We start from the raw sequence: 14,668 nt of genomic DNA on the forward strand, positions 1-14,668 counted from the left end.
CAGGGCATGAGGTGTGGCTGGGTCTTTGGGCCATCTGGGGTCTGGCTCCAGTGATCCCTGTGATCTGGGGAGGGACACCACAGAGAGCTCTGAACACACACTGAGGAACACACAGATCCTTTGTGTGGTTTGCACACCTGAGTGAGTTGGGTGAACAGGCAACTTAACAGAGAGGGGCTGGGGCTGTGAGCATTCCAGCTGGCACAATGAAACCAGCCCCATGCTGATGAGAAAGAACATCTGCCATGCCCAAGACTATCTTCAAAATCAACCAAGAATAAATCTGAATATAAGGTGAGCATCTCTTATGTAAAATTCTTAGCTCCAAAAATAATCCAAATTTTAGAGTTTGTCAGGCTCAGGAATATCTGTATAGATTTTTATCAGTTCAACATTTCTAATGAAAAGGTCTCGAAGTGTGAATGCTCCAAAATTCAAAACTTTTTAGGCACCCTCTCAAGAACTTTCACAGTATTTTGGATTTCAGATTTTTGGCTTATAGATGATCGTATTGTCTAGATCAGTGATTCTTGCAGTCATTGTTGGCTAAAACTTGGAATAATGAGATAATCTGTCATCAAGTGAAGTTACAGAAAGTAAATCATTAAATCATCTCACACAGAACCAAAGTTTGAAATGACTGGTAAAATGCAATTGCAGTCACAATTTTGGTAAAACTCAGCTCTGCCCCCAGGCCACACTCAGGAAGCTGGGTCAATGCTGACCATCAGATGCCACATTCTTAAGTGAAGTAAACTGCAGGTCTTTCCACAGCTAAAATAATCTATCACAAGAATTGTAAAGACCTATTTGCTGGCCTCCCATAACACCTGAAGACTAAACAGATAAGAAAATGGGACAAGAGGTAGCAAAGAAGAATCCCAACAAAAATTTGTAGAAGAAAGACCATTTTAATTGTACTATTTTCTTTGTTTCAGTAGGAAGTCTCTGATGGGAGGAAAAATGATGGACTTGTACAATACTCTGTCACTAACCTGGAATGTATGTTTATTGAAAAGAAAATGATTACATGTTGAGTTCAGCTGGACAGGTTATCTATTACCAAAGTCTATCATAAATACAGTGAGAATTTGCGGTCAATTTCTTGATGCTTTTATCACAGATCTTTCCCACTCTGTATTTTCAGTCCAAACCCATCCCAGAACCTAACATATACCAATGTTCAATAAACATTTCAGAATAAACACATACATTTTTTCTGTATGTGTGAGTGTGTGTTTGTGATTTTGTCCTTACCTTGGTTTCGAACAGGACTAACGTAATTGATACCACCAACATTTCTCCAGTCCCAGGATGCTGGCAAATTTGAAACCTTTTGTTGCATTTCAGCAGTCAGTGGTGCAGGCTTGGGCCTAGGATGGAAATATACATTAAATATTAACAAACAGTCTTTTGTTTGAGGATGATTCTGTAAGCTCTAAATCACTGGAATACAGAGTAGGACCTAGATTTAAACCAAAGGAGCACTTGTCCAACAGGTATCTCAAAGTATCTATTAAACTTATGTCAACCAGAAAGTTAAGTTGTGTAAATGGCTTTCATTTGCTATTTCTTTTTCAGAATCTGATCAACTTTCCTTGTGAAATGCACTGGTTTCCCATATCGCTGTGATACTACGTTTAGCATGTTAGGATAACTGCATCCACTTCCTTACTTTTGGCAGATTTTTGGCTAAGAAAAGAATAATGAGAAGTTGAATATGGCATACAAATGGTACAGGGAAAACAAAGACATCACTAATTTCTGATTTGACGGAGAGGCTGGTGCTAAAGTGATTAAAGCGAGGTTGGCACAGAAAAAGTTCAAGTGTAAGTAGGCAGACTAGTTTTGCCACCGTAACTCATACTAAAACTCCTCCTTCTTTATTATAGTTGCATGTAAGATAATAGGGAAATTTTCAAGCTATGAAAAACAGACATTTTCTGGAAATGGAAAAAAACCCTTTTGGTATGCTTCTTGGTATTAGAGATCTCTCGCATACACACATACCCCACACTCCAGTTCTAACGACAGGAGACTTCTTGGAGTTTCCCTAAGCCTGCAGAGGGCATGTCTTTGCGCTAATACTCCTTTTGTCTAACATACTGTTCAACTCTTACAAGTTCCCTCGGAGTTTTCCCCTAACCTATTTTTAAAAATTCACAGTAGTCTCTATGCACTATTTCCTATAAAAAGTCATTTCTTCTCTCTATGTACCCTCTACTCTTCTACGGGCACTCTTACTAAGCTATGGGAACACTTACTTTTACAGTAGTGTGGGCTATTTGAGGTGTTATCACACCATACTATTTTTAATGCCCGGTCAGAATTTTCTAGGTTCCACTTTAACAACTGGCACAGATTCTTTCTAAACAAACACACTCTGGCTGCATATTCTTGAGTTGTCACGACACTGGCACACTTTCTCAGAGATGACAAGGGAGACACTGGCAGGATAGCAATGACAGGAAACAAAGAGGAAGCACAACAAACAAAACTTCACTCAAGAGTACCAATCCCGATCGTGGACATTTTACATTAGACAGCATGTGTATGTGGAAATGTCATGTACTTGTTCCCCAAAATATCTCCTAAGGCAGGAGCTTTGGCCCAAGAATTCTGTGAAGTACAGATAAGGTAGATAAGGTAGTTTTCGCTAATATGGAAGATAATGTTAACAGACAAAAATCACTGTAATAAATATGATGAAACTATGATAATATTGAAAAGCACACAAACGATACTGTTCAAGGAATAACTAAGGCACATAAAAAAATCTTCTCATAAAAAACAATGGTTTTATAAAGAATTGGAAAGAAAGCTACTTTGGACCACTCTTCCGTGATTTATGAATAAAAACTTAAGGGACAAAGAACACTTCGGGCACAGTGGCCTAGCAGCTAAAGTTCTTATATTAAATGCACCCGGGATCCCATATGGGTACTGGTTCTAATCCCAGCAGCCCTGCTTCCCATCCAGCTCTGCTTGTGGCCTCAGAAAGGAATCGAGGACGGCCCAAAGCCAAGCCATGTGTTCCTGCACCCGCGTGGGAGACCTGGAAGAGCTCTTGGCTCCTGGCTTCAGATTGGCACAGCACTGGTCATTGCAGTTACTTGGGGAGTGAATCATCAGACAGAAGATCTTCCTCTCCCTTTCCAATAAAAATAACAATAAAAAATTAAACATTAAGGGACAAAGGAAATGGTTTCTGTGATTTCATATTGAGAGACCAAAAAAAAAAAATCTATTAGCTCATCATTCCATATACATCAAAGAATATGGTAAACAATTCACAGAAAGAAGAGAAATTTAAATTTGATATTCTAATGTAATTTCGGGATCTGTGCATCAGCCTACTATAAATGGCTTCAGCACTCACTAGCTATGTGACCTCTGACACAGTGGTTAATACCAGACAACTACAGTTTACTCCTAATCAGAGGCATAACTATACCTACCTCAAAGGATTATTATGAAAATTAAATGTAATAATGGTTAACAAGTCCTTAGAACAGTGTCTATTTCTCAGAAGTCCTTGATAAAGGATATTATGATATGCATCACTATCATCATCCATATCACTAAGATGACTAGAAGCTTACACATTTATTAACTGCCTTCTCCGTTTCTATTTTATAAGGCAAAGCATTTGCTCATCAATGTATATGCACACAAAACAGAGGCCATGCAAGAACTAAAGCTTCATGGTCTGAAACGGAGCACGCTGCAACAGCAGCGTGGGAGATGGAGAAGTGAGAGTTCCACACATATTCAGTTCACTGTACATTACTGCTCCTTCATCACGTGGGCCCAAATCTTAGTAATCTAGTAAAAGTTCCACACTTAGAAAATGTCTATAAGCCATACATGTAACCTATAATTATGGCAGCTTCACAGAGTCCCTTAAACCTCAGCTAAGAATCTTTGGGAGTTTCTATTAAATTTTTTACAAAAGAATTGACTTCTATATAAATAGGCTACTGAGAACCTGTCAGCTGTCCTATAGGGTTCAACAGTTCCTATGTATCTCAATTCCTTGTCTTTACTTCTAACATTCTACAGACCTTCAGTCACACACGCAGCCTTTCAAAAGGCCAGACATTCCCTAACCCAAAACGGTCAAGTGCACGGACAGAAGACCTACAGGAGCAACTCGGTAACTAATGCAGCACTTGCTTTATAGGTCATCTTACTGAGACCTAGGTTTGGGCCAAATATTTATTTCTTAGATTTTTGCCTTTTACTTCAAAAGCATTTCAAGCACACATTTCAAGAAGCTGTGTCTGAGCTCAAATTTTGCAGGTATGAATGGCAATCTCCCTAGGTTCAAGAAGCTTACAACACACTCCTTTCAACTGCCCCTTTAGACCACTGCTAGCCAACAGGTCTCAACTTGTTATCTCACATGGACTTGCTAGGATTCCACTTAGCAAATTTGAGAAGAGATAGAATATACTTCCATTTACAAACAATTAATCAGACATCTAACAGACTTGCTATTCTGTAGAAATACACTTTGAGATATATCATAGGATACTTTTGGATTATGGGAAAATACCCTCAGACAGGGGGAAAAAAACAACTCCATGGTTACACAACTAAAACAATGCCAGAGCATTATCAGTGTCTGTCTGCAGATGAAAACATTAATCATTCAGCTTAGTTCCGTAGTTAATCAATTAGCTATCTACTCAACACAAAGTTAAGCTATAAACTCTGTGGTCCCTTAAATGTTTCACTGTACTAAGAGAAAATTAATTTAGCTGCATGATTTACTGGTTCCCATTAGCTTTATTATAGGTTTCTAGTTCTCCATCTTTGAACTATATTATCAAATTCTCCCAAAGCAAAGTATGACATCACAGAAATAGCCTTACTTACAGAACAAATTTAAGGGACTTACTTATCTAACATATGTTAAGGAACTACATACTCTTTTCTAGGTTTACCTATAGTTCTTGGGACATTTTTCAAAATCTACCCAAATTCTTGACTAGACAAATGCAAATATTATGAGATAATTTTCCAAAGTAAGACAACACCAAGGGGTATGCATGTTAAGGATGGGAAAGACCACCTCTGCTTCAAGGAAGAAGAGAGATGTCTGCAACTTAAAACACAGCGAAGATGATCAGATTCTCGTAGGTGAAAAATCTGGCATAAATCTGACAAAATGTGCCAAAGTGTATTAGAGGCAAAAAAAAAAGGTGTCAACTGAGACAAAATAGAAGAGTTTTGATAATTACATGTTATATTGTATGAAAGAAGATCAAGGCAGCAAATTTTGACTAAATGTTAAATGTTAACATTAAGGTTAAATGTTCTTCAACAGCCAATGGGAAGTAACAGAGCTATCCATAAGAAGACAAAATCTGGCCAAACTTCATAGAGCAGCTAAGAATGGGGACAGAAAAGGAAAGAACCAATGAGATAGGAGAGAAGGAACCAATCCACAGCAGATGACAAAGTCCCACATGGCTAGCATAGGAAACCGAAAGGAATGGCAATGACTTTCACAGCTGCAAGGGAAATCCATGAACAGACCTTGAAGAGAGAAAGATGTCATCGCTAGGAGAGGCAGAGGATCAAAAAAAAAAAAAAAGATAGCAAAGTTTCAGTTGAGACAGATATGGTCTAGGCAAGCAGCTAGTTTAGGGTCAAAAGTTTAGAAGCCACACTTCCCCCACCTGTGTAATCCTTTTTGCCCATCTGTGAGTCAGATGACGCTGTCATTACCTGGAACCTGAGGGCAGGGTGGGGGTGGTAGGGAAGGGTGTTTTATGCTCTTGCACAAGCACTCCCCTGTCAAGGCCCTTAAAGCCCATACAGGGGAGGGGGCTGCTTCTCCTGCCCCTGCACTGATTGTCAAGAGCCTCACTGCATGTTTCATCACTCTTTGGGCTCTCGCTTCCGGCAGATGGACTCTGAGGACAGAGCTAGCATTCTTTCTCCTTTCCCTTTTCCTTTTCGGAATCACTCTCTCTGAGCATGGCCCACGTATGTCTGTACTTCTTACCGTCTGAACAAACTTCACCACTTGCTTAAGCCGTGTCAGTACCTGTGCTTGAAATGCTTTTGAAGTAAGAGGCAAAAACCTAGGAAATAAATATTTTGCCCAAAACTAGATCCCAGTAAGATAAACTATAAAACAGTGGCCACCTAAGTAGATAAGAGTGGCAGGGCGAGTGACATCCTATACCAACATTCTTATCAGTGACAGACCAACTCTCTTACCTTGAGATTATCCGACTGTGGCCACCACTTCGTCTCATCAAATCTCTCAGGTAAAGAGTCTCATATTCCATGTATGTCGTTGCAGTCCAAGACTTCTGCATGCTGTTGATGGCTTTCACAAAGTCATGGTTGTATTTGTAAAGCCTATCAGGATAACTGCCAACAAAAGTGAGATATTTTCCGATAGTTTTTATTGATGTAAATAGATTTCATTAACCCATTACGCTCCAAGTTTTTAGTTCTACAAATAACTCAGCAAAAACAACACTTATTTCAAAGTACTATAGGCAGTATATTGATTGCTTAATGTGAGTGTAGCTAACCTATGAAAGATAATAGGACATAATGGGTTTAAAAAGTCATTCATACTCTTATGTTTAAATGGTATGATCTTCCAGAAAAGCAATCAGCTAAATGAATCAGTAATGTGGTACTGCAATGCCTCCCCCTGGAAAATAAAAGTACAAGTTAAGCAAGATGTTTGTACACAGATAGTCAATTGGACTAGCGAAAGGTTGGAAAGAACCTAAGTAAATGTTCTTTAAGGGACTGATTACACTAAATGATGCTTAATTGGCTGCATAATTTGTATTCTATAAAAATGTCTAGAAGATTTTTTAGTGATCTAGAAAACGTTCACACTGTATTAACTTAAAAGAAAATCAAAGATTATACAGTATAATAATTTTTTGAATTATTTACTGTATACTTCGTATGTTTAAAATAACATGAGATAACTTTTACACAACTCTATAATTCTGTTATTGCAACTTTATCATCTTTGAAGAGGACAAAACAATGAGAGTAGAAATCGTATGCATTGTATGTGTAGTGTGCAATTATTATAGTTTTTTGATACATAAGTGTTCCACATGGATATTTGATTTATACTGTTTTTACTAAAGAATTCAGTTCTTGAATCATATCAGCATCATCACCTGGGAGCTTTAAAAAAATAGACTCTTAAGTAACCAAGTTACACCACCTAAATCAGAATCTCCATTTTTAACAAGATTGCCAGATGATGCGCAGTAATGTTAAGATGTGACAAGCAAGGGCTAGTGCTGTGGCCTATCTGGTAAAGCTAGTGCATGCCCTGCCAGCACCCTAAACGTGCACTGGGTCCTGTCCTGCCGCTCTGCTTCCAGCCCAACTTCCTGCTAATGGCCTGGGAAAAACAGCGGAAAATGGCTGAGTGCCTGCTGGATGAAACTCCAGGCTCCTGGCCCAGCACTGGCTGTTATAGTCATCTGGGGAGTGAACCAGCAGATGGAAGATTTGTGTGTGTGTGTGTGTCTCTATAAGTCTTTAAAAATAAATTTTACGGGCCCAGCGCAATAGCATAGTGGTTAAAGTCCTCGCCTTGCATGCGACAGGATCCCATATGGTCACCAGTTCTAATTCCGGTGACCCTGCCTCCCATCTAGCTCCCTGCTTGTGGCCTGGGAAAACAGTCAAGGACGGCCCAAATCCTTGGGTTCCTGCACCCACATGGGAGACCCAGAAGAGCTCCTGGCTCCTGGCTTCGGATGGGTTCAACTCCAGCCGTTGCAGCTGCTTGGGAAGTGAATCATCGGACGGAAGATCTCTCTGTCTCTCCTCCTCTGTGCATATCTGACTTTCTAATAAAAATACATAAATCTTTTTAAGATATATATATATATATATATTTTACAAAGATGTGAGCAATCCCTAGCTCACATTATAGCAAATGCATGTATACAGATGTCAGCAATTCAAAAGGATATTTAGAAAGGAGAAAATGAGGGAGTTAACTATTCACTTCACTCAGACATCATCGCACCAGTATGTCAGGCCCTGGGGATTTCAGAGTAAGATTATTGTTTAAACGTAACTCAGTATCCAAGACATCCAGAACACTCACTTCTGCAAAACAAGATGGATCCTATACAAGCAAGATTTTAGGCATACTAAATTTGTGTGTCACAAATTTGTAGACACTGATAAAATCTAAATCTGACAGCTCTGGAGTATAAGAAAAATGTATAAATACATGAATCATATTTTCATATCTTCAGTTCTTAACCACTTGCAGCAAATTGTGAAACTCCTAAAGACATCTTTGTCTGCCTGTATCATCCTTCTGATGACACCAACACACGAACAGAAAACAATTGTTAATGCGCTAGAGTAAATTTTCAATTGTAATTGAAATGTTGTGGGGACATTTTCCAGCGGTGAGAGCCACTACTTCACTGACTGACAGGGAAGCAGTAGTCAGGCTCTACCTTTACTTTAGATGTTATCATGACGTTTAGCAAAACGTCACATGCTATATATGTGCCATTACCATAATGACAAGAAGCCACAATGAGACTTAAACACTATGATTTAAGATACAGGGAGATTAAAATAACACACCTTACTATAGAATAACTGATCATTAAAGCTAAGAGACTTTGAAGGTAAAATAGTCCCAAATGCTCATTTTGTAGGTGGGGCAGTGCCAGTGTTAAGAGTAGAGAGGCAGGTGTCTCCTCACTGAATGAGAGAACACTTGAAATCTCAAAAAGAATGCAACAGAACACAAAGATATAGGAAGTGTGTCCCAAGTGACAGGGTGAGAAGTGAACAGCCTAGCTCAAAATGGGAGCTTGAGAACTATAACCCAAATAAAATCAAAGCTGTTCGAAAACCTATCTCCCAATGAGGGGAAAAAAGAGCCTGCATCACGGTCATTGCTTTGGCCAAGTGCTGTGCATCCTCCTGCCATCGTCTTCCCTATGTCTCTGTTGAAGCCATTCATTGCCAGTGCTGCCTGGCTTTGGGTGATTCCTTCACGTCCACCTTCATGACTTTCACAATCAAATAAAACCAAAAAGTAATACCATTTGTTTATATTTTGCTTCCCAAACTCACAGTCTTAAGTCTCTTGCTCTTGTGGGTCATAGTTACTTACAGTAAGCTTAGTGTAACATAGACATCAACTACCCATTACAGGCTGACTGCGTTCCCCCAAAACCCACATGCTGAAGTAATAACCCAGGAATGCTCAGCCCGATACTGGAGAGAGGTAACAAGGGAAAAAGAGGGTCATTCAAGCAGCTCTTAAACCAATATAGCAGATCTCCTTAGGAACAGATTAGGACATTAGACTAGCAGAGACTAAGAAAACAGACTTGGACAATCTAAGGGGCATGGCCTCAGAAGAAACCAAATCAGTTTAAGAAAATAACTTTCTATTGTTTGAGCTATCCAGTCTGGAGCTTTGTTATGGCAGCCTTAGCTGCATGCACTGAATTCAGTTATTTAATATCTGATTAAAATCACCTCCACTTGTTGTAACAAAAACATACGTATCTATAAATACTGCGCAACATATTATTACAAGGCAACTAATAATTTTTCTTTATTCGGAATTTGCAATTCTGAGAGTCTTTACATGATCTTTTAAAAAACTCATCAATGATCCACTGCTTTCCAAGCATTTTGAAAAAAGATTTCTATTATATTTGTCAACATATTTTCCCCGTAAAGTCTTACAAAATATGACTTGTTTCTAAGCCAAACTTTATATAATCAAAATTTTCCAAGAATTAATTTCTACAGTAAATCACGCACACTATAAAAAAAAATAAACACAGCTACATGTATGCTTCTCTTGTGACAACTCACTTCTCCCGAAGACTCTCAAAGTGGGTCACGTCCATGTTCACATTCTCAGAGTTGCTTCCCACCTTTGTTCCAACAAAACAAGCCCAGTTCCGGCCCAGCACATCATGCACCCATCCAGGCATCGTCTCATTGCAGTAACTGGTTACCCTTCCTTTCTCTTCTTTATACTGCAATCAAGAAAGGGAAGGAAAGGCCAAGTGAAATCTGCGTTCAGCAATCCAGTCCATTTCATCATTAAAGATAAAAGCACTGTGTGCCAACTAAAACAAAGACTTCACCCTGAGAGGTTACATTCTGAGAATTATCTAGGAAAGGAAGAACAACAAATGTCCCAATGGTTAGCATTGTTGGCCAACCGAGCAAACTGCACAAAATAAAACACCTTGGGAAAGAAAGGCAGGGGAAGAAACTAGCATTTTTATAGAAACTTCCACATTTCAGGAATGTTACAGAAGCACCTTCATTTAATCCTCCCACTAAGGGTTTTATCCAGGATGCAATGGAGATTCAGCTCAGTGAAGTCAAGTGGCTCCCTCGACGGGCAACAGAGCTGCTGAAGTGGCAGAACCCAAGTTCTCCTCCAGCCATCCCACAACCATATCTTGTGTCTTTCCAGTCACAGAAGATTCACATCAGGAATTTATAATAACAAGTGCTAAACATTCTCTATAAAATGAAGTCCTCTTTCCTGGATCAATTTACCCACTTACAAGACCATGAGTTCTCAGGTCTCCCATTTATAACACAAAACAAACCAAAGAAGGAAGGGAGGGAAAGAAACAGAGAGAGAGAGAGAGAGAGCAGAAGGAAGGAAGGGAGGGAGGGAGGGAAAGAGGAGAATGAAAAAAATACACGAACCTTAAAGGTATAAACATTTTGAGATTGCATGATGAAATGAAGAGTTGGTAACCACCCTTTAGAAAAGCCAGGCAGCCTATATTTTTGGCTCTGCACGCCATTAAAATCTGTGGCTACTACTCAACTATGAGTGCAGAGGAAAACAAGTCAAATACAGCACAAACATATTAACAGAGGGGCCAGCTCTGTTTCAATAAAACTTTAATTTACACAAAAGTAGGCAGTAGGCTGGTTTAGTCCCATGGTCTATATTTTGCAACTCCTAATCTAATCTAACGGATGTTAGTTTTCCTTGTCAACAGAGGCTAGTAAATTTCTTTCTTAAGGGACAAATTAGCGAACACTTTAGGATTTCAGAATGGAAAGTCTCAGTCACAACTACTCTACCTGTTTCAGTAACATAAAAAGTGCATGAATGCATAAGTATATGAACCTGGTCATATCCCAATAAAATTTTATTTGCAAAATAGGCCTATAGCTTGTCTACATCCACTTTACAAGAGTGATTGTGCTAAACTACATTTTAGGTAAAACTACATTCAAAACCTATATGGGGGTAGAGTTAAGGATGTGTGGTTGTAGAATCCAAAAAGGCAGGGTCTAAATCCTAGGATTCATTACTCACTCAACAGTAGAGCAGAGGGGAGTCACGCCTGGCTGCCGATACACACACCTTGCCCCAGTATTAGCAGGTCAGGATAGCCCAGAACTCATCTGTGTCAGCTAAGAATGCTTTCACCATCAAGTACTCAGCTAATTGCTCCTATTTCTGCTAAAAAAACCACACACAGGATGGTGAACACTGAATGGCAGCGAGAGAATTGTGTGGAAAGGCTACTCAGATTCATTTTTATTATTCAGTCCATGACTTACAATGGGGTTTGACTTACATTTCTTTTTTTCTTAACTTTATGACTCTGAATCAGCAATACATATTCAATGGAAAGTATATTTCAAATATGGATCTTTGGGAGATAGAAATCTACGGTGGGATGCTCTGTCATGATGCTGAGCAAAAGGAGTCAAAGCTCTCTTTTTCAGCCCTACCCTATGCCAGCCACATGTTCATAAGCATAAGTACCCAATATTGTGCAGTGTGCTGCTGCTTAGTTGCAATGTTATATGAGGGACATTGCATGCATTTTTGAATTAACACATCTCTAACTTACAATGTGTTTCTCAGAACATAAATTAAGTGGAATGGCGCTAGTGCTTTGGCATGGTCAGTAAAGCTGCACCTGTGAGGCTGGCATCATGGCCATACAAACATTGTTCCTGTTCTTTGTTTCTGATCCTGGTTCCCACTGATGGCCTAAAAGGGGCAGTGGAGGACAGCCCAAGTGCTTGGTTCTGGGTCACCCACATAAAAAGCTCCTGATGAAGCTCCTAGCTTATAGCTTTGTCCCGGCCCAAACATGTCCATTGTGTCCATTTGGGGATTGGAAGATGTGTGGGGGAAAGGGAGGGTGAGAGAGAGAGAGAGAGAGAGAGTCCCCCTTTCTCTTTCAAATAAATACATCTATTTTTAAAAACAAAGTGGAGCTTTAGCCTGTGTACTAAATTATTAAACTTCTCTATTTTTGTAGAACAAAGAAATCTAATATTAGTAACTTCATAAAAAAAACAACTTAAACCCCTTAATTTTGGAAGAGTAACTCACTTATGAGTCAGGTCTGTGTTGCTACCCAACAACAAATCTTTCCAGCAATTTCGATGGCTGTTTTCCCATTACACAGGAACCTCTATTGCCTTGGCCATGTCAGTCTTTTTAGTAATTCTGTCAAGTTTTTAACTCAGGGCAGAGATATGAGCTATCACCCTCTGGCTTGGGTTGCGGCACGGAATGCAACTGCCGTGCGTTGGCGTGAAATCCTGAGCGAGCTACTTGTGCTCTCTGCGCTTTCAGACTCCTCATGTACAAAACATGGATAATAATAGACCTCATCTCCCTAGTTGTGTGCTTCATGTTGGACAAACTCACTAAGCCTACATGATTTTCATGACAGCCTATGAGGCTCTTGCCACAAAGCCATACACGCTACGAGGACAGGACTTCTCATTTACTCAGTGCCTAAGAAACAGTCTGACACTAAAAGCAATTGATTAGTATATATGCAAATTTTAAAAAGCATATACTAGGAGGCTGGGACTGTCACACAGTAGATTAAGCTGCCGCTTGTGATGTTGATATTCCATGTCAGAGGGTGAAGCTCAAGTCCCAGGTGTTCTACTCGCTATTCAGCTTCACAGTGGTGCTTGGGATGGCATCGGGAGGTGGCCCCTGTGTCTGCCCCCTGCCGCCCTCCTGGCTTTGGTTTCGCCCAGATTTGGCTCTTCTGATTATTTGGGGAATGAATCTGCCTATGGATAACCTCTGTGTCCTCTGTGTCTCCTCGCCTTTCAAAGAAAGAAACAATCTTTTAAAAGATGCATAATAGAAGATAAACAAACATCATGCTCCATTTCAACAGTAAATTGAGAAACTGAGAAAAGCTTAGGAGTTTATAATCAATAGGATTATGTAAATATCAAGCTATCAGAGACCCAAGTTCTAACTCTGGTATTACTTCAGAAATGCAAATTTTCTTTCCCCTATCTTGTAGCCTAATGAACAAATTCAAGTCTACCCAGAAAGTTCTAAAAGTCCCCTTCAAAACTTTTGTGTTCCGTGCTTACATGGCCTTCTGCTTTACTAGCAAGATAGCCAAGTACATAATCCTTAATGTGTACATATGAATTATTCATATATTGAAAGTAATCCTAAAAACTTCAACTTTGTATTTTGTTTCTTAGACCCTATAACAACACTATCCATTTGTGTGTTTTTTCTGATACATTAAATTGATAATTATGTTCCCTTTTAACACTGATTTCCTTCTGTAATATTCACAACCTGAAATGACGTGGTTTCTTTTAGAAGCTGAAATTGTCCTCTCAAAGGGAGGAGCTACAGCACGGGGCTCCTCCCAGTGTGCCCGACTGCAGCCTGTGGGACACAGAGATTCCCTGTGGAACCACCCACACCACCCCTGTTCCTGCCTCGATCTGAATGTTCTCAGGATGTCTCAATTCTCCTGTCACTGCAGAATGTTTCTTCCATAATTTCTGACATCATCAATGACGAGAAGTTGCCATTCTGGCCATGCTATCCAAGTGAAACACAGTTGAATATCTCTTCAGCAAGTTCATTTACATAAATCTCAGCCCCTGAAAATTGCCGTTCATACATGGTATAATTTAAACTTTCATTCATTTATGCATTCATTCATTTCTATAGCAATAAATGGATGATTTCCTAAAATCTAAAGAAATTTCAAACACTAGCACTCAGGTTTAGAAAAATACTATCATTCAATATCTATTTGCTTCTTTAAAAATACCAACAAGTCGCCAAACATTCTCAAAATACCCCTTATTCAATTCCCCACTCATTTTTATCAACTATCCAATCAGACCTATCTAGCAATACTAAACCACCTGGAAAAAAGGCCATAGGATATTTTGGAACTTAAGTTATTTGTCCTAAATTTATTACTTACCTCTTTAACCCTGAGGGAAAAAAATCACTTAAACCTTTTTCTATTGGTTTCTTGATTTATAATATCCTTAGCAAATACCTTACTTCATATAAACCACGTCTAGGAGACAGGGCAGTCTAGTCAAGAGGCCACTGCCCTTTAATTCTCAGTTCTGCCACCTATCATTTATGTAACCCTGAGCAAGTCACATCTTGTGAGCCTTCATTTCTTCCTATGAGAAAGATGATTATGTGATGACTGATAGCGAAGTTCACTGGATGGCTATGAAGGATAAAGGTGATGCTGAAGTTGGAGGGATATAAAAAGTTATAGGACATCAAAAAGGGAGCAATATAGATAGGCTCATCTGTTGTTGTGAAGGATGCAGTTATTTAAGACTTCATTCATGCCCATCAGTAGCC

The 14,668-nt window shown here is 39.3% G+C and overlaps 1 protein-coding gene across 2 annotated transcripts in view; it reads right to left on the bottom strand.

Annotated features, from left to right (window-relative positions):
* The window catches only part of CTSC (cathepsin C), a 36,806-nt gene that overhangs the window by 7,257 nt on the left and 14,881 nt on the right, over window positions 1-14,668 (bottom strand). Inside the window, exons 3-5 of one of the 2 annotated variants that reach the window (XM_040964369.1) lie at window positions 9,871-10,037; window positions 6,235-6,390; window positions 1,258-1,373 (exon numbers count right to left, since the gene is read on the bottom strand). In XM_040964369.1, the coding sequence (XP_040820303.1) occupies window positions 1,258-1,373; window positions 6,235-6,390; window positions 9,871-10,037 (439 nt within the window). Of the gene's footprint in view, window positions 1-1,257; window positions 1,374-6,234; window positions 6,391-9,870; window positions 10,038-14,668 lie in introns of those variants that run through there. The other variant, XM_040964373.1, reaches the window with a different exon arrangement.

Source organism: Ochotona curzoniae, unplaced genomic scaffold, assembly GCF_017591425.1.
Source record: "Ochotona curzoniae isolate NIBS_2020 unplaced genomic scaffold, NIBS_Ocur_1.0 scaffold_3223, whole genome shotgun sequence".
Lineage (NCBI taxonomy): Eukaryota > Metazoa > Chordata > Mammalia > Lagomorpha > Ochotonidae > Ochotona > Ochotona curzoniae.